General features: G+C 33.1%; 1 protein-coding gene across 1 annotated transcript in view; it reads right to left on the bottom strand.

Annotated features, from left to right (window-relative positions):
* The window catches only part of CCDC178 (coiled-coil domain containing 178), a 433,088-nt gene that overhangs the window by 279,062 nt on the left and 132,228 nt on the right, over positions 1-21,798 (bottom strand). The window contains exons 13-16 of the mRNA XM_044244391.1: positions 18,577-18,760; positions 5,639-5,701; positions 3,977-4,138; positions 2,289-2,402 (exon numbers count right to left, since the gene is read on the bottom strand). Coding sequence (XP_044100326.1) covers positions 2,289-2,402; positions 3,977-4,138; positions 5,639-5,701; positions 18,577-18,760 — 523 coding nt within the window. The remainder of the gene's footprint in view (positions 1-2,288; positions 2,403-3,976; positions 4,139-5,638; positions 5,702-18,576; positions 18,761-21,798) is intronic.

Below are 21,798 nucleotides of genomic sequence, written 5' to 3'. Positions count from 1 at the left end.
TTTTTTTTAAATTTTAGATTTTATTTATTTATTTGACGGAGAGAGAGATCACAAGTAGGCAGAGAGGCAGGCAGCAGGGAGGGGGAAGCAGGCTCCCTGCTGAGCAAGGAGCCCCATGCGGGACTCAATCCCAGGACCCTGGGATCATGACCTGAGCCTAAGGCAGCGGCTTAACCCACTGAGCCACCCTGATCTTCACATTCTTCAAAGGAATGTTACTTTGCATAATACACTGTAAAAATTCAGTTCACTGATAACAGAGTTTGTCATCTGAGTTCATAAGTGACACCACCTATAGATTTTTTTTTTAGATTTTTTTTCTTTAGATTTTTTAGATTTTTTCTTTAGATTTTCTTTAGATTTTTTTCTTTAGATTTTTTTTCAAGCTAGTATTTTTCAGTTATAATTTCAGAATTATACTATTATAGAGTGAATTTAGAAGTTTTCTATACTTTCTTATTGTCTGCATCTCATCTTTGTGGGGAGGCCTGCAAAGTATCTGGGCATGGTTTTTTTTTGTTGTTGTTGTTTTGTCTTTGTTGTTGTTGTTGTTGTTATTGTTCTTTTTTGCTTTTAGAGAGAGAGTATGCATACATGCAAGCTAGGGGAGAGGGGCACATGGAAAGGGCATAAGAGAACCTCAGGTGAGCCTAACGAGGGGCTCAATCTCACAACCCCGAGATCATGACCTGAGCTGAAATCAACAGTAGGAGGCTTAACCAATTGAGCCACCCAAGTGCCCCTGTGCTTGTTCTTGTGGTCAGTGGTATAGACAAATTACAAATTACAAATTACAAATTACAAAAATTTATTCTGTAATTTTTATTCTACTCTTGTTGTGATTTTCCCTCTTTATCCAGTTTCCATTATTTGTATTTTATAAATAAATTATATAAGGTATGCTAGGTATGCTAGGTACTTTAAGTTTTTCTTACCGAGATAATTTATTGGTAACACTAATGTATTACCTTGGCCTGTTCTGTAATTTTTGCTGTATATTTCATCATCAATCATTTGTAAACAATTTGTGCTTCTAAATATTCCTTAACACAGATACAAATGATGAAAAAAAGTAATTTAAAAAATATTTCAAGTAATCTGTTTTCTTTTTTGTTTTATTTTATTTTATTTTTTTTGAGTTCTGATTTTGCTTCATTGTATTCAACAAAAGTAACCTGTATGATCTGACCCGAATAATGTAATAGTATAGACTCTAAGGCCGGTGCTGGATTTAGTGAATCTCAACTCCTCTATTAATGAGCTGTGTGAAACTGAACAAGCTAATTCAAAAATAAGATATGAGATTTTTCAACTGTAGAATGGGGATAATAATAGCATAAACTTCACAGAGTTATTATGAAGTTGAAATGAGTTAATGTGTCTGAGCACTTATAATAGTGCTTGGTATACAGAGAACATGCAAAATAACAGTATCTGGTGTTATTATTACTACTATTTTCCTTGATAATGTTTACATTTCTTTTGTGGCTTAGTACAGTGGGGTAGGGAGAGGGTGGTAGGGTTATGGACATTGGGGAAGGAATGTGCTATGAAGTATGTAAACCCAGCAATTCACAGACCTGTACCCTTGAGGCTAATAATACATTATATGTTAAGAAAAAAATAAAAAAATTATATTAAAAAAAAAAAACAACCTGATCCTGGAAAAAAAAAGTGATATGATTACACCTCTATCTCATAGTCAACATGCTGTCCACCAACAAATCCATTCGGTGCTACCTTTAAAGTATATCCAGAGTACAGCAAGTTAAAGACAATGGACTGTCTCTACTTTCCCATACCCAGAGATTCTCTAAAGACAGAATATTAAAGAGAAGAAGATTTTCAAGGAACAAATATTTCTAATTTGGAAAAAGCCCTGAAGCCCTTTTGATATATGATTACTTGTTCATGCTGCCTATACACCAGCTTGAGGGTAAAACTGAGATGTCAGATATTAACAGATGTTTCAGTCTGTATATTGGTCCCATCTGTAGAAACACAGTACTATTTAATACAATACAAATCCCTACCCCTACTTTGTGGATAGGTTTACAGGAGGATGCACTAGTACAATGGGAAAACCACTGTAAGAGAAAAAATGAAGACACAGAGACTGTTTGTGTGTGCATGTGTGGTACGTGTATGTGTGTGTATGTGTATAGAAACTACTTACTGTAACCAATTAGAAATGAGAGGCATCCACCTAAAATAAATTTGCTTGAAAAGTTTTCACTGACATAAAGAAGTTGTAAATTCAAAATTATTTTTTATGTTAAATTTCTTACCTCAGTTTCTGTTATTGCATCACGGGTTTTCTTCCCCCTTCTTCGTAATTTTTGCTTAGTTCTTTCCACGTTTCTTTTAACATAGTCTCTCCTCTCAATTATATCATTTAATATCTAGAAGACATTCAGAAATTAAGATGTGTAACATTTGCAATCCAATTATCCCAGGTTAGACCAAATAGTTTCCAAGTGGCTATATTAATAATAACAATATATATATTGGTATAAGGGAAAAGGACCACCAAACATGAATTACAAAAACATACTATGATATCCACATCCCAATATTCCATTATGAATTATTGGAGAAAACCAAAACCTAACCAATTTTAGCTAAATAAAAAAACTAAAAAACTCACAAATAAATTGCAACTTTTCACCATGATATTTAAAATATCTTAACCAAAACCGAAACTGCAAATACAAATTGTTAGCAATCATTACCAAAAGTACATAAAAACTTATTTTCAAGAGTTTGTGTTACATTGATAGTTCTTATAATTTATAAACTTAAAACATAATAAAAATAAAAATGATTACCCAAGTATAAGATGAGATAAAACAATGGCTATTAGAAAATAAGGGGGAATAAAAGCCATTAATCTTTTCAGGAATTCATTAAACTCAGATGATTATACTGAGCCTTTTGAAGCAATTAATAAATTTCCATCACTAATGTAAGGAGGAGCCATTATTAAAATCATTTATCTCACTAGGTGTTAGTACTGGTTATATATTCATTACATGAGCTCTAGGATAAGCAATTAAGAGCCCTGAGTATAGTAGTATACTAAGAATTTGTTGTTGCCATGTTTTATGGCCTTGTACAAGCTGCTTCACACATTTAGGCCCAAGTTTTCTTAAGTCTGTGATCCAGATAAACTCTGTCTTGGCCATTTCATAGGGAGACTTAGAAGAGCAAAATAAACTTTCATAATGGGAACATTTTCTAAATCATAAAGTTTTTTAAATTTAAAAAAATAAAAATTTTTAAAGACTCAGAATATAAAATTACATCATCATTTACAAAGAAAAAAAAATCCTGTTGCCAAAATGGCCCAAATGAATATATGTATGTCCTCCCTGCATCTAAGGACAAGAATATATAACTCTTACCACACCCTCTACTTTTCCAAAAGACTAATGACATGATGCATACATATTTTTCTACTTAATTTTTCTTTGGGAAGGGCTAGCAATATCAGTTACTGCCATAAACTTGTTGTTTTGAAAATATTTTATCGACATTTGCTTTATTTTTCATCCTAGGTGTCTTAACTTCTTCTACATACATCAAATATTTGCCATAAAAATGTCAAGATGCATTATATTTTACATTTGAGCAAACAGAGCTTTAGCATTTTATTAACAAGCAGTAAAGACTTTGAATTAAATTTAACATAGTGGGCAATCACACCAAATAAATCACTACTCATTTTATTTGAAAACTGTTTGCCTAAGTACACTCTAATATAGAGTATGGGGTTCCCGGTAATAGCATTCATAGTCTTGCTATGTAGTTCCACTATAGATTAGTTGTGTGGTTGTAAAATACATATTTTGTTCATGCTTTTATGTCTTTCTATGTGAAATCATAATATTCCAAGTAATAATGTAAAATCACATATATGGTTTATTGATTTAAATATTCCTGGAAATTAGCTTCTGGATTAATTATAAATGCTTACATCAGAATGTTCTTTGTGGATAGTTCTGATTCTTATAGCATCTGCTTCTAGTTGAAGTAGAGGTGTCCCAAGTTTTGCCAGTGCTAGGGTACACATTGCTTTATTTTCCAAAAGATCCCGCCTCTCAAGTATCTGTTCTTCTTGGATGGAATACAGTTTTTTCTGCCAGATTTTAAATAATTCATTCAGTTATTAATTACCTAAACATGGGGACTAATGAGTACACTTGTAATGAGCACAGGGTGATGTACAGAATTGCTGAATCACTATATGGTACACATGAAACTAATATTTCACTATGAGTTAACTAACTGAAATTAAAAACTTAAAAAAAAAAGTGTTTATTGAATCTCAATCCTGAGCCAGGCAGTAGTTTTTGTTGCTATTTAAAAATTTTAAAAAAATGCCACCATAAAAAGCAATAGGTATTTATATGATATTTATATGATACACATATTTATATGATACACAATTATTATTAGAAAAAATGAGAGAGAATTTTAATATAGACAACATTAAGTCAAACATTCTTAAGTAAGTATAGGAGGATAATAAGGTTAAGAAGCACATTAACATCAAATATTGAAATATATGTAATTCCTGTCATCTAAGATCCAATAAAACCAATGAACAAGAAGTTAATGACAAAATATGAAGCAGAGAGAGAGAGAAGATTACAGAATTACTGAACATATATATTCATAGAAAAATAAATCAGAAAATTTCGCATTTTAAGCATATAGAAATAGAGAAACACTGCTTTTCTATGTTTGAAAATACCGAATTTCCTAACAGAAGAAATCACAATTTGTGTTTATATGGAAGAAGGCCAGAGGTCCAGATAATCTCAAAGAAGTATATAAAATAACACTGTCTTGGACTATTTTGCCTCTTGATTTTATTTTCATAATTTTAAATATTTATTTATTTCCAAAAGGGAGGCATTCTAGAAACATGCCAAGCATCAAAACACCCAACCCTGATTCCATAGCATATGCAGGTGATAGAGATTTAAAAAAAAAATTAAAATTGATTTTGCTAGATATAATAACTTAATTTCAAAATTTGTATATGGAAATATCGTAACAGGGGTGCCTGGGTGACTCAGGTGTTTAGCGTCTGTCTTTGGCTCAGGTCATGATCCCAGGGTCCTGGGATGGAGCCCCACATCCAGCTCCCTGCTCAGCGGGAAGCTTGCTTCTCCCTCTCCCACTCCCCCTGCTTGTGTTCCCTCTCTTGCTGTGTCTCTCTCTGCCAAATAAATAAATAAAAGTTTAAAAAAAAAAAAGAAATATTGTAGCATATTTTTCTTTCAGTATTAAATAAATTCCATTGAAAGGCACTAAAAGTAAAGAAAACATAACATCATCACAAAGCAAACTAAAGAGACACTTAGGAATAAGATCTCACTGCCCTTTTACTAGACTGGCAGAAATTCCCATTAAGCCACAAAATGAGATATGTGTATGGGAGGTCAGTTTCTTTATGCATGATCAGACACTGCTAGTCGTACACAGAGGGCAACTGTCATCAGCTAAGGAGGGAAAACTGCTGGCTTGCAAACCAAGTAGTGAAAAGATGCCTCATTACAGGCAAATTTAAAATGCTAAGTAAAATGCAAATTAAAGGAAGAATAAAATATTGAAACTAAATTAGGATTACCTGAATCATCATTCCATTAGCTACTTCACCTCGTGTGAGTTTTTTCAAGAATTCTTCTCTACCCTACAAATTATCAAAATTTTAAAAAAGGAGGTTTTATTTGTAGAATATCAGAAAACCTTATTAAAGACAATTGCTAAAACAAGATACATCTTATTTATATTATAATAAAGAGCAAAATATTCATTAAAATGTAGTATTACAAAAAAACAAAAACCAACCAACAAGCCAAACAAAACTTCTGATGTTATTTGAAGCAAAGTTAGTAAGTGATACAATCCCAAGAAAAAGAATACAGAATTTCAGTTCAGTTCAGTTTGTACTTTATAACCCTGAACTAAAATATCAAGGTAACCAAAAAGGGAAAACTAACCAGTCTTCAATTCCTTTTTAAATAACAATCAGTTTGTTTTTATTATTCCTTTCCGGAGGCACACATTAAATTTTGAAAACACAATATATATAATTTAAGTCTGAAGTTTGTAAAATGTGATCCGGTTCTCCATTTGGCTAGAATAATTTTTTTTTCTTAAAAAAAAAAATCATTCCTTCGAAGTTAGGGGCCAAAAATATGTGGATAGATTTGAACTCTCCATAGTTATACTTGACATTACCTCACAATCAGAGATAATGCCTTTTAATTATGTAACATGCATCACGTAGCTGCTAAAAACAGTATCAGGATTAAATGGATATAGAATACTGTAGACTTAACACAAGAGACAGCGTGTGGTCTTCTTAGTACAATACCAGCTGAACTATTATTGAAAACGTTCAAGAAGAGAGGCTGGAGAGTGACAGAATTATATAGTAGTTGTAAAAACATTTTCTAAATAAATAATTTGTTGAATAAATGCATTAACAACAAACAAACTGCTTTTGATCCCAAGGTTGAATAATTAAACTGTAAAAGTTTGTTTCTTTCAAACTCAAAATTGTGTTTTTTAAAAAATCTCTTTATATAATGAGAAACTCAAGATACATTAAAATACCATAATCACACATATTTTTATTTATAAACAGCATATTAAGGATGGAGAGTGAAACCAGGCCTACAAGGATGTTTTCCTGAGACAGCTGAAACAGGTGAAGTGGTAGGAAATGCAGAGGTAAGTGCCTGAATCACAGAACTGAATTAAAATGGGCCACATTTATGAACATGGTCTGCAACCCAGCTTGAGCTAGACTTCTCAGTTCTCATTGCCAGTTCATTGAAAAGGGAATAAAAGCCCAAAACAATTGCCATTTCACAACTATTACAATAATGGATTCAACCAAGAATTACCAATAGATGCTAAATTGAAGTACATTCTCTTCATTTGAAAACAAAGACAACGACGTGTTCTTAAAATTTTGCTCAATTAAGTACTTATCAATTACAACAGGAAAATGAATACATCTGTTGGTCATAACTTTAACCAAATGCTCAAACTTACTATCAATAATAATGAGACAAACTTATACCATGTGCTTTGTGATGTTTCACCGACACAATATTGTAACTACGTAATATTCCTGCTGGAAGTGTTTAACCTGAATCCAACAATGAACAAAAAATAAATCCATAGTGAGAGCTCCACAGTAACAGGTCTAGGCTCTTCAACAAATTTGTTGAAGAGGAGAGCCGACTCAAAAGTTATGAGATAAATGGAATGTGTGGTGCTAAGTTACATGCAGAAATCAACCGAACTAGAGAAATATGCATGTGAACGATACCTTTGTGCCAGTCATCTAATTATTGCCTCTTAGTTCTATATCCACTCTTAACTCTAATTTGAGACGCTGGAGCTGTATATGTAGTTTCCTTTTGCCAGCTGGAGTTAAGCTAGGATTTGTCAATAGAGGGCAGCGGAGGGGCTTACAAAGCTGCAGTAAGGTGCTTCACATCCTTGTTCTGATTCCAGTTATTTTCTTCTTTCCACAGAATTGCTGCCAGCTGGTATGTAGAAGACCAATGGTGCTTACCCTCCAGCCGAGTTCTCTACCCAGAAACTCCCTTCAAACTCCATTTAACCTCCATCAAATTCTCAGTCATCTGGCAAGTGGCTGCTTGTGGTCATCCACTGAGACACAGCCACACTCTCTCCTGTTAGTCCTTACTCTGCTTTGGGGGAAGGCAGCCTCTTCCATGCTTATCACTTCTTTGGGTACTTTCTTCATCCATAAAGGCTGTGGCTGCCCCCTCTACTCTTCTAGATATTCTGATATTCTGATACTCTCTAGAGAGGAGATCAAAAAGCTTTCTCTGCTAAAAGTTAGTATAAAGTTTTGGCTTCGGAGACATAAAGTCTCTGTAACAACTCGTTAATTCTGGTTTTGGAGAATAAAATATATCAAAAGAGCACTCTGAAGAGCTCGAAAGAAACCAAAGAAAAGGGGGAGTATTCTCAGATGCTGGGAACAGCCCACACAGAAACAGTCACCTTTGACCTGCTGCCTGGCTTTAGCAGCCAAAAACCAGAAGGTGGCAGCAAAGAGCTATTCTACTGGAGAGATGCCTATTCTAGGTCCAAGAACTGAAGAGCAATGTAAGGGTGCTATGTGTCCAGAAACATACTTTTAAAGAGAAAAGAGGTGTTAATACTAAATAAAAATTGATATAAGCTCAGAATCAAGGAAGTAGCATCAGTCTGCTTTCCAGTGATGGAGGGGACCTAAGACAAAAGTTGAAGAACTCAAATAATTATAAAAGGTCTAAGACCAGGGACAGAAATAAATAGACTTTAAAATTAAGAGTTATGACCATAAAGAAAAATTTAGTATTTCTGCAAAGAACTGAGTTGGACGGAGCAGCTCCTGCTCTACATTGTTAAAGTACTGTTTAGTGGCCAGGATGCTAAGAAAAAGTCCAACAACCAAAACTGATTTTTTTCTAAAAATAAACACAAGGGTACTATTTTATCTTTCTTTTTAAATGAAAATATGTGATTTTTTTTTCTTTAGGAACATTTTTTTAATTTAAAAAATTTTTTTATAAACATATAATGTATTTTTAGCCCCAGGGGTACTACAGTAATCAAAACAATTTGGAAATGGTACACTTCACAGCACTCACTACAGCACACACTGCGCCCACCCCATGCTCATAACCCCACCATCTTTAGAAACATTTTTAAATTACAAAGAGTAAAATTAAAATAACCTGAATCCACAAACCCAGAGATACGCATTGTGACTTTTTGTTGTATTTCTTTTTAGGTCCAGGCATTAAAGTTGTTATCTTTGGTAGAGTCAGCCTAGTAAGACCTTTCTCAGCCACTAAAAAAATTCCATTTTTAAAAATTAAAAACTGAGTGAATTTTCAATTTATCCTTGTACTCACATATTTTAACAACTATTGTATTACTGGAAAATTTGTGTATTTAGTTTTCCCAGTATGTGTTAACTATGTATTCATGCTTTCCATAAACAGTTACTGAGTACCTACTTTGTTTTAAGCACTGTTCTGGGTATAGAGATGCAGCAGTGTACAAAACAGTTCTTGTCCTCCTGGAGCATATTTTCCTATTGTTATTATGTAACTGTTATAAACACACCTAACATGTATCTTAGTAGTCTACTCATCTTTGTTATCTGGTGATTTTATTTAAGTCTTATTTTTAGAAATGATGTTAATTAACTATAGATTACAAATGTATATAACGTACTCCACATGCACTAGTTTAATATCCGCAAATCAGTCAACATGACATGTCACTAACAAAATGAAGGATAAAAACCATATGATGACCTAAACAGATGCAGAAAAAACATCTGACAAAATCCAACAGTGTTCATGATTTAAACTCTCAACAAAGTAAGTTTAGAGAGAACATATTCCAACATAATAAAGGCCATACATGACAAACCAATAGCTCATATCATATTCAGTGGTGAAAAATTGAAAGCTTTTCCTTTATATCAAGAACAAGGCAAGCATGTCCTCAATCACCACTTTTATTTAACATAGTACTGAAAGTCCCAGCTGCAGCAATCAGACAAGAAAAAACAATCAAAAGTATCCAAATTGGTTAAAGAAAAAGTAAATCTGTCACTATTTAGCGATGACATAATACTATATATAGAAAACCCTAAAGACTCTACTAAAAATCATTAGAACTAATAAATGAAGACAGTAGAGTTGCAGGATACAAAATGATACATAGAAATATGTTAATTTCTATAGATTAATAATAAAGTAGCAGAAGATAAAATTAAGAAAACAATCCCATTTAAAACTGTATCAAAAATAATAAAATATCAGGAATAAATTTAATCAAGAAAGCAAAAGACCTATACTCTAAAAACTGTATGACACTGATGAAAGAAAGTGAAGACAACGCAAATGAAATGATACACCATGCTCATGAATTGGAAAAATAAATGTTGTTAAAATTTCTATACTACACAAAATACTAATCTACAGATTCAATGCAATCCCTATCAAAATACCAACAGTGTTTTTCACAGAACTAGAACAAATAATCCCAAATTTGTATGGAATCATAAAAGAGCTTAGTAACCAAAGCAATCTTGAGAAAGAACAAAGCTGGAGGTACTATAATTCCAGATTTCAAAATATACTATAAAGCTACAGTAATCAAAACAATTTAGAACTGGTACAAAAACAGACACATAGATCAGTGGAACAGAATAAAGAGTGCAGAAATAAACCCAATGGTTATATGGTCAATTAATCTGTGGCAAAGGAGGCAAAAATATGTAATGAGGAAAAGGCAGTCTCTTCAATAAATGATGTTGACAAAAACTGGACAACTACATTCAAAAGAGTGAAACTGAACCACTATCTTATGTCAAAAACAAAAATAATATGGATTAAGAATCTAAATGTGAGACCTGAAACAATAAAACTCCTAAAAGAAAATACAGGTAGTGATCTTTTATACATCAGCCTGAGCAACATATTTATGAATATGTCTCTTCAAGCAAAAGAAACAAAGGCAAAAATAAACAACTGGGACTACACCAAAATAAGAAACTTTTTTCACAGCAAAGGAAACAAATCAGCAAAATGAAAGGATGTCTACTGAATGCCTGGAAAAGATATTTTCCAATGTTATATCCAATAAGGGGTAACATCCAAAGTATATAAAGGAATTCTACAATTAAATACCAAAAAAAACAAATAATATTAAACAATGGGCAGAAAACCTAAATAGACACGTTTCCAAAGAAGACATACAAATGGCCAACAGGGGGGCATAGCTCAGTGGTAGAGCATTTGACTGCAAATGGCCAACAGACACATGAAAAGATACTCAATATCACTAATCATCAGTGAAATGTAAGTCAAAACCACGAGATACGACTTTCCATCAGGCAGAATGGCTAAAATCAAAAAGACAAGAAATAACAAGTGTTGACAAGAATATGGAGAAAAGGGAAGCCTCATATGCTGTCAGTGAGAATATAAATTGGTGCAACCACTATGGAAAACAGTATGGAGGTTCCCCAATAAAATAAAAATATACACACCATACAATCCACTAATTCTACTATCAAGTATTTATCCTAAGAAAACAAAAACACTAACTCAAAAATATACATGCACCCCTATGTTCACTGCAGCATTAATCACAATAGCCAAGATATGGAAGCAATCTCAGTGTCCTTCAACAGGTGAATGGATAAAGAAGATATGATATACATATATGCAAGAGGATATAACTCAGCCATAAAAAATGATGAAATCTTGCCATGTGTACCAACATGGATGGACTTAGAAAACATCATGCTAAGTGAAATAAGTCAAACAGAGAAAGACAAATACCGCATGATTTTACTTATATGTGGAATTTAAAACAAGCAAAGAGAAACAAATTTTTAAATACAGGGAACAAACTGGTAGCTGTCAGAGGAGGAGAAGCATGGGTGGATGCAAGAAATAGATGAAAGGGATTCAGAGACACAAATTTCCAGTTGTGAAATAAATAAGTCATAGAGATGAAATGTATAGCATAGGGAATGTAGTTAATAATATTGTAATGACATCATATGGTAACAGATGGTAATTACACTTATAGTGGTCAGAACTGTGTAATGTATAGAATTGTTGAATCATGTCATGTACCTGAAACAGATATAATATTGACTACAGTGTGTGTGTGTGTGTATATACCATATTTTAATAATAAAAGTTTTTGAAAATAGATAAAAAGGTTTTTACATATATTGATAAAATACTTTCCAGAAAGTTTCTACCAATTTACACAAAGTACAGGTTATCATGGGTGCTATATCAATAAAAAATTATCAAATATTAGTTTTCAAATATGTAAAATTGGGATAACACTTCTTTTCCACAAAATTATTCCAGGAGTAGAAGAAGACAAAACATAAAATAGTTTGCCTGGGGCAACATCCACATTAAGCAGTCAACAAATAGCTAGTATTACTTTCAATGTGTTGTTTAGAATCTACATATTTATCAGGAGACAGATTCCAGAGGTAAATATGTGAGTTGGTTATTAAATACTGTTTTATCCTGAAGAGTGAAGGTATTCCCATTCTGTGCAGTATTCCTCACACTATTCATCCTCAATACTTTGAATATTTGTCAGGCTCCAAATTCAATGTTTTATATAGAGTATTATGACACAGAGGTACAATACACATATTGTTACACTCATTTATGAGATCACAAACTTAAGCTCTTACTGGTGAATATTATAGGTTTAGAACATTATAAGGACATAACACATTGTCTTTTTCTAGCATTAAAAGTAATCCCTAAACACCTAAACATGGTTTAAAAACTAGAAATCATACAATTTTTGCTTTTAGGCCACAATGGAATTAAACGAGAAATCAATAACAGAAAGGTCATTGGAAAATCCCAAAATATATAGACTAAACAATGTATCTCTAAAAAACATATGGCTACGGAATACATATCAAGAAAAATTCATAAATATTTTGAACTACATAAAAACAAAAACACAATTTATCAAAATTTGTAGGATATAGCAAAAATAGTGCTTAAGGAGAAATTTACAGCACTGAATGCATATACTACAAAAGAAGACAGACTTGACACCAATAACCTAGATTTCAATCTTAAAAAACTCAAAAAAGAAGAGAAAATTAAATTAAAACTAAGCAAAAGAAAAGAATAATTCAAAGTAGAATTCAATAAAATTGGAAACAGAAAATCATAGGAAAAAAATCAATGAAACCAAAATGTGATTCCTGGAAAAGATCAATAAAATTGATTAGTCTGAAGCCAGAAAAACTAAGAAAAAAGAGAGGACACAAATTACTGATATCAGAAATGAAAGCACTGATCACTACAGATCCCTTGGATATTGAAAAAAATAGTAAAGGATACTATGAAAAACTCTATTTTGAAAAATTAGATAAGCTTGATGAAATGGAACAATTATTTAAAAGGCATAAACTGTCAAAACTCATACAAGAGCATATCTAAATATGCTTCTATTAAAGAAATGAAATTAACAATTAATTACCATCCAAAACAGAAAGCACCGGGCCTACATGGGTACACCAGTAAATTCTATCAAACATTTAAGGAAGAAATAATACTAAATCTCTACAATCTCTTTTAGAGGACAGAAGCAGAGGGATGCTTCTTAACTCATTTTGTGAGATCAGAATCACTATAATATCTTCAATAAGCTAAAATTTGTGTGTGTTGGGGGAGATGGGATATTTACAAAAAATCTACAGCTAAAATAAAAGCTTATGGTGAGAAACTAAAACTTTCCTACTAGGATCAGTTATAGGCAAGGATGATTCATCTCAACATTCCTTTTCAATATTGTATTAGAGAGCTTTGAAAATACATTGATTTAAAAAAGTAAAAAATATAAAGATTTGGAAGAAATAAATCTGCTTTTCACAGATGACATAATTGTATATTTAAAAATTTAAAAGAATTAACAAAAATATTCCTGAAAATAATAAGCAGTTATGTACAGTTGCAGGACATACTGTGAATAAACAATCTTCTCTTTTTTTCTATATGCTAGCAATGAACAAGTAAAATTATAAATTAAAAACACAATGATTATTTATATCAGTTCCCCCAGAAAAAAATAATTATATCTAGTAACATATGCATAAGATCTATATAAGCAAAACTCTGAAACTCTGATGAATGAAATTTTAAGAAGTAGATAAATTTGGAAATGTTCTATGTTAACACATAAGAAGACTCAATATTATCAAGAAGTCAGTTCATCCTAACACAATCTGTAGATTCAATTCAATCACTACCAATATCCTAGCAAGTTATTTTGTGGATATTGACAAAGTGATTCTAAAATTTATAAGGAGAGGCAAAATGCCCAGAATAGCTAACACAATACTGACAAAGAAAAAAGGAAGAGGCATAAACACAGTTAACATGAAACCATACTATAATGCTACATTATTCAGGACAGGGCAGCACTGACAAAAGAACAGACAAATAGATCACTGGAACAAAAAAGAATCCACAAATAGACCCACAGAAATATGATCAGTTTGTCTTTGACAAGAAAGCAAAGGCAACACAATGAAGCAAAGACAGTATTTCCAACAAATGATGTCAGAACAACTGGACATCCATATGCAGAAAGAAAGGAAGCTAGATGCACTTTATACCTTTCACAAATGTTAACTCAAAATTGATCCATAAACCTAAATGTACATTACAAAAACGTAAAACTCCTAGAAGATAACAAAAGAATACCTAGATGATCTTGGACGCAGCAATAACTTTTTTAGATACACCACCAAAGGTATGATCTGTGAAAAAAACAATAGTAATAATCGATAAGCTGGGTTCACTAAAATTAAAATCTTTAGCTCAATGAAAGCCACAGTCAAGAGAATGAAAGACAAACCACAAACTGGGAATAAATACTTGCAAAAGACAAATCTGATAAAGATTTGTTATTCAAAATGTACAAGGTACTCTGAAAACTTAACAGCAAGAAAACAATGTGTTAAAAAAAGGGATCAAAGATGTTGAGGCACCCAGATGGCTCAGTCAGTAGAACATGGGACTCTTGATTTTAGGGCCATGAGTTCAAGTCCCATGTTGGGGGGGGGCAAAGAACTTAAGTTACACTCACCAAATAACATACAGAATGGCAAATAAGCATATGAAAAGATGCTATACATCATCTGTCATCAGGGGAATGTAAATTAAAACAACCATGAATTACCACTACATGGCTATTACATGTAATAGCCTGGGTGGCTCAGTGGGTTAAAGCCTCAGCCTTCAGCTGAGGTCATGAACCCAGGGTCCTGGGATCGAGCCCCACATCGCATTGGGCTCTCTGCTCAGCAGGGAGCCTGCTTCCTCCTCTTTCCATGCTGTCTCTCTGCCTGCTTGTGATTTCTGTCTGTCAAATAAATAAATAAATAAATCTTAAATAACAACAACAACAACAACAACAACAAAACAATGGCCAAAATCCTAATCACTGACAACATCAACTATTAGCAAGGATTTGGATGAAGGAACTCTCACGCATTGCTGGTAGGAATGCAAAATGGTACAGTAACATTGTAAGACATTTTGGCAGTTTCTTACAAAACTAAATATATACTAATTATAAGATCCAGGAATCATGTTCCTTCATTCATACCCAAAGGAGATGAAAATGTATGTCCACATAAAAACCTGTACATGGATACTTATAGTGGCTTTATTTATAACTGCCAAAACTTGGAAGAAACCAAGATATTCTTCAGTAGGTGAATGTATAAATAAACTATGGCAATCCATCCATACAGCATAATATTCAGTGCTAAAAAGAAATGAGCTATCAAGCCATGAAGAGACATGAAGGAACCTCGAATGCATATTAGTAAAAGAATCTATTCTGACAAGGCTACATACTGCATGATTCCAATTATATGCTATTTTGGAAAAGGCAAAACTATGGAGACAGTAACATACTAGTGGTTGCCATAGTTGCCATCAGTGGGAGAAGGGATGAACAGGGAGGACACCAGGGATTTTTAGGGCAGTGAAAATACTCCATATGATACTACTATGATGGATACAATTATTATATATTTGTTGAAAATCTAGGCATGTACACAACAGCACCAAGAGTTAACTATGATATAAACTATAAATTGTAGGTAATTATGGTTATCCAATGTAGGTTCACCTCTGGTAAAAAATGTCCCACTCTGATGGGGGATGTTGACAATGGTGGAGGCTATGCATAGGTCAGGGGTATATGGGGAGTCTCTCTATTTTCTTTCAGTTTTGTGGGGACCATAATAATTCCCTAAAAAATAAAGTCTAAAAGGTGATCCTAATATGGTTATTTTGAAATTCTGAGCCTGAATGAAACTTTTTTGGTTGGTGTACATACCTCCTTAGTGTCTGACTGACTAGTTTATAACAACTTCAGCATCAGAAAAACTTGTCCCTGAATTCTACACAGCTGCTTAAACACTATGCTACTTTGGGCAAATCATTTCATCCCAAAATGAACATACTAATAACACCTTTACAGTATTATGAACACTGAATTAACATGTATGAAGAGTAGCCTATAGTAACCTTGCAGAAAACGGTCTTCCTTTCTACTTCTTCTTTTATACTAAGTTTCCAATTTATTCTAGTACTATGATTTTAACCTAGAACCAGAGTGGCCTGATGTTCTTCTTTTCCACCAAAACTCTAGTATGTTCAAACAAAAACTCCCTAAATTCTTGCAGCTTCCACAAAAGCCTTCTATTTAAATGTCAAGAAGTACTTAATATCTGATAAAAAGCTTTGAAGATTTTTCTTGTTACAATATCACGTTCTTCAGACAACACTGAATGATTTTCTGTTCATTCCATCAATACCATAACTGAATAGGTGTTACAATTTTACCAATTTACCTCTGATCCCTGTGGATAGTTTTATCCTGGGACTTGGCTAACTGTGTCTTTTCTGAATAGGTCAGTTATTGGGATTGAAGGTATGAAAAAACAGACAAGTCATCTGTAATAGCTGGAAAGTTCCAGAAACTGTTAAATATCTTGATTATTCAGGGTTGCCGCTAGTCTAAGACTGCCCAAATCTTACTGAGCATTGTATAGGTACATTAATTAGAGGAAATGTAACTCAAAAGTTCTACTTCTAAGGTTTCAAAAGCTTATTTCTCAAGGCTAGCTCAGATGTGGTAATGCTATAATTTCTAGAAGACATGAATTAAGGGCAGAATCAACAAATATACAAAGTTGCCTGCGAGAAAAACACGATACCAAGACTCAGAAAATTATATAGATTTTTATTACTTAGTCAATGGAAGACAGTGGGGTCATTACAAAGGCAAAACGGCAAACCTGAATTACTCCAAACCTGAATTATCTAGGGACTATCTAGAAATTTATTTTTAATTCATTATGACTCTGACACAGATATACATGTATACATCAGAGAAAAATAATGCCTTATATATTCAGCTCAGACATTAGTGGAGGTGTTTAGCAATGGGGAATTGTTTCCTAAAATGCACAATTTCTTTCTGTTGCTTCTTTCTCTATCTTAGCTACCAAAGGATAGAGAAAGAACCTGATTAACAATTTCTTCAGTTTTTCTTGAATAAAACCAGGTGACACTTACACCTTGTCTTAGGTTGGTAAAGCAAGAACAGTAGAGTCACGTCAAATTTGTAATCAACCTATAAATTGTATTTTATGGCATCAGGAAAACTTAGAAAAGAATAAACAATTCAATATAATATCCTTCTTAATAGAAGAGTGCCTCAGGCTAGTGAAGTTATATAGCTGAAGAATTGAAGGCAGGTTGTGACAGCTATGAGATAAATATGTGAACACAGCTTTCCTGTCAATTGAAAAAATTAAGAAACATTGTTAAGTGGCCAAATTAGTGGTTGATGTCTTCAGTGATATCCACAATGGAAAAAAAATTAATTATTGGCCATAGAGAAATACAGACTAATGAAAAATTAAAGAAAATTATAAATAACATTTACAATGTTATTATTATATATGCTAAATCATATGCTTTATATTTTTAAAATAACCTTGAGGTTAATTTTTACTATAATAGTTTCTTTCATACTAATTTTGGAACATATGTGGCATAAAAAACCCACTGAGTAATCCATGGGAAGGAACAGAGGTATAATACACCAAGTCCATCGAACAGCTGGATTCAGTATTGGAACAAATTCCTAGTCTCTCAGGTGTAGGCACATTTACTGGAAGACAATCTAAGCCTCCTAAATTTAGAAAGCGTAAGAGAAAGTCTTCACTGAATGAAATGCTATTGCAAGGTTTGAACACAGAACACAGATCCCGTATTTTATAAATAATTGTAGATAACAAGTATTCAATAAGTAAATGCCAAGGATGGGAGCAGTGTGAGTATGATGTGTGATGGACAGAAGTAGCCTGTTAAGGTGCTCCTTTATGTGGGGCAAAATGGGAGCTGACTTTGTTAGCGTCTATACCAAATGGCAGGGGTGGCTATTCATAATATTTCTCACTTAGAAATAGATTTGAGGCCTACGACCAGTAGTTTCTGTAGAAACACTGAGGTCTACGAAGCACTGCTTGGTGCTCAGGAATCCAGTAACTTGCAGGCCTGATGTAGGTAATCTCTTTCCTTATATTAGTAAGGTGCAAGGGAACTTCCCAGCAACTACACATTAGATATACAGGATGAGTTTAAGCCAAGCACCACTCTTCTGGTGATCGAGGTAGTTTAGGGTCAGTAATAGTAAAAAGCAGATGTTAAGTGTTGATTAGCTACATAGAGCCCCATTCCTCTTCCATTCATGCTGGGCGTCTAAAGAAAAATTATTTTATTCAGATTTATTAGAAGGAGTAATTATTTTAAAAGGCTATTATAGCTTAAATTAAAATCAAACTATCATCAACTAATCAGTAAAACTGAGGTTAATTACCCCTTTTTTTTTTTTAACAACTAAGTAGTACACAGAGATACAAACCTTGAATTTTCTTCTCACTTCTGCTATTTTCTCTTCTAATTCCTCTGTTTTAAATTTGGTTAGGTGGAAAACAGCACCAAGCTGATAAGCTTCCCTGTACAGTTGTTTAAGAAAGTCTTCATTTTTGGACCTTAGTTTCATCAAAGATTGGATTTCAGACTCCAATTCTGCTTTTTTCTTTATACTGTAAAAAAAAAATATATATATATATATATATATATGATTATTTCACGAGGCAAATATGCTTAATAATAGTAAAAAAGGAAGAAGAACATGTTTTATGTTGCCAAAAATATAAAATAATCAGATACTTAACTAAAACTTGAGTACAAAGAATATGACCCAAAATTATACTTATTTTCCTACTTTTCCTGTTGGCTACTCTTGTCAAGCTGTGCTCAACCTCAGAAGGATCTCGATAAGAAAGGCTTGGGGACCTCAAATGCTCAGCTTTCAGAGAATTCATTCCTTCTATAACAATCCATCCCTTTAATCCCATATAACATTGCTATTAAGAATAATCAAATATGAGAAAAATGCAATCCATGAAAAGGAGAAACAAAACTTAACAAAAGAAAACTAGTAACTAAAACAAAACTTTCAAAAAGAAAACCAGGGTCACCTGGGTGGCTCCATTAAGCATCTGTGTTTGGCTAAGGTCATGAACTCAGGGTCCTGGGATCAAGCCCTACATTGATTGGGCTCCCCTGATCAGCGGGAAGTCTGCTTCTCCCTCTCCCTCTGCTCCTCCCGGCCATTCATGTGTTCTCTCTCAAGTGAATAAATAAAATATTTAAAAAACAAACAAACAAACAAAAAACAAAAAGAAAACCAATAGCGAAGGAGAAAGAGTTAATAGAGGGAAAAAGTAAGACATTAGACTGGATACCACCTTTTTCAAGAAACATACCATTGAGGCATACAAGATAAGAAGAAAATACAAAGAAGACATAGCTACGTTCACAAATACGGTAACCATCTCTACAGAATAGAAATAAAACTGGAAAACAAAGTAAAAGTGGAGGAGAATCAGCAAGAAACTAGCTGAAGGTATGTGTTGCCTGGGCAAGGTTCACTGCATCACTGGAGGGGTTTTAGATCAGTTGTACTTATTTGTTAAAGAACCAACTTACTGATAAAGGCTATAGGTTTTTAGAAGGCACTACAGCATTGGGAAGGAAAGACCCAGAAACCAAGAACTCAACCAATGGGTAAAGAAAAAATTAAAAAAAAAAAAATCGAAACACAACATATGAGAAGCAGTTCTAAAAGGGAAATTGAAAATAGTAAGTGCCTACATTAAAGAAAAAGACAGATCTCAAACCACCTAACTTTACATCTAAAAGAACTAGAAAAGTAAGAACAAACTAAGCCCAAAGTTAGAAGAAAAGTTGACAACAACCGCAGCAAAGACAAGTGCAATAAACTAAAAGCTACAGAAAAGATCACCAACAAAAAAATGGGTTTTTAAAAAAATACATAAAAACTGACAAACCTTTAACTACATTAAAAAGAGAAAGAAAACTCAAATAAATAAAATCAGAAATTAAAGGGCTACATTACAACTAATAACATAGAAATACAAATGATCAGAAAAACTACTATTATGAAAAATTATGTATGTGCTAACAATTGGATACCTCAGAAGAAATGCATTCTTAAAAACACACAATCTACCAAGACAACCATGAAAAAAATAGACAATCAGAACGGATCACCAATGAATAAGAAAACTGAACCAGTAATCAAAAATTCCTAATTAAAAAAAGACCCAACCTTATGGCTTTACTGGTAAATTCTACCAAACATTTAAAGAAGAATCAATGCCTCTTGTTCTCAAACTCTTCTAAAAAATTTAAGAAGAGGGAACGCTTCTGAACTCAATTTATGAAGCCTACAAACATAGACAAAGCCAGAGAAAGAGATTACAAGAAAAGAAAATTACAGGCCAATATCCTTGATAATATAGATGCAAAAATCTTCAGCAAAATCCTAGAAATCTGAATTCAACAACAATTTAATAGGATCATACATAATAACCAAGTGGATTTTATCTCTGGGATGCTAGGATGGTTAAAATATGCAAATCAGTTAATGTGATACCTCACTTAAGTGGAATTAAGGATAAAAACATGATTATGTCAATAGAAGCAGAAAAGCATTTGACAAAATTCAACATCCATTTATGATAAAAGCTCTCAAAATACTATATTTATATAAAGGGAATGTATTTCAACATAATAAAGGTCACATAGGACAAGCCCACAGTTAATATCATGGTCAGTATAAAAAGCTGAAGGTTTTTCCTTGAAGATCAGGAACAAGCCAAAGGTGCCCACACTTACATTGTCTTTTCAACATGGTACTGAAAGTCTTAAGCAAGAAAAAGAAATAAAATGTAATCCAAATTAGAAACAAATAGTTAAAATTTTCTGTTTGCAGATGACATAATCTTATATAGAAAGAACCCTAAAAAACTCCACCAAAAAACTGTTAGAATACGTAAATTCAGTAAAGCTGCAGAATACAAAAAACTGTTGCATTTTTATATACCAACAATGAATTATCTGAAAAAATGAAACAATCACATTTACAATAGTGTCAAAAATAATAAACTATGTTGGATAAAATTTAACTAAGGATATGAAAGATCTATACACTGACACTGTCCATAAGACACTGATGAAAGAAACTGAGGAAGACAAAGACATGGAAAGATAACCTGTGCTTATGGACTGGAATATTTAATAATGTTAAAATGTCTACACTACCCAAAGCAATCTAGAGATCCAATGACTCTCAAAGCTACAAAAGACTCCGAATAGCCAAAGCAATCTGGAAAAAGAAGAACAAAGCAAGAGGTATCACACTTCCTTATTTCAAACAATATTATAAAGCTATAGTAATCAAAGCAGTATGATACTGGCATAAAAAACAAACACATATACCAATAAAACTGAATGAAGAGCCCAGAAAAAAACTTTTGACAAGGAAGCCGGCAACACACAATGGGGGAAGAATCATTTGTTCAATAAGTGGTGTTGGGAAAACTGAACAGCTACACTCAAAGAATGAAATTGGGACGCCTGGCTCAGTGGATTAAAGCCTCTGCCTTTGGCTCAGGTCATGATCCCAGGGTCCTGGGATCACCTGCATCAGGCTCTCTGCTCAGTGGGGAGCCTGATTCCCTTCCTCTCTCTCTGCCTGCCTCTCTGCCTACTT

The sequence above is a fragment of the Neovison vison genome, chromosome 3, assembly GCF_020171115.1.
Source record: "Neovison vison isolate M4711 chromosome 3, ASM_NN_V1, whole genome shotgun sequence".
NCBI lineage: Eukaryota > Metazoa > Chordata > Mammalia > Carnivora > Mustelidae > Neogale > Neogale vison.
Note: the sequence above shows the minus strand (reverse complement) of the source record. Positions and strands in the feature narration are given on the sequence as shown.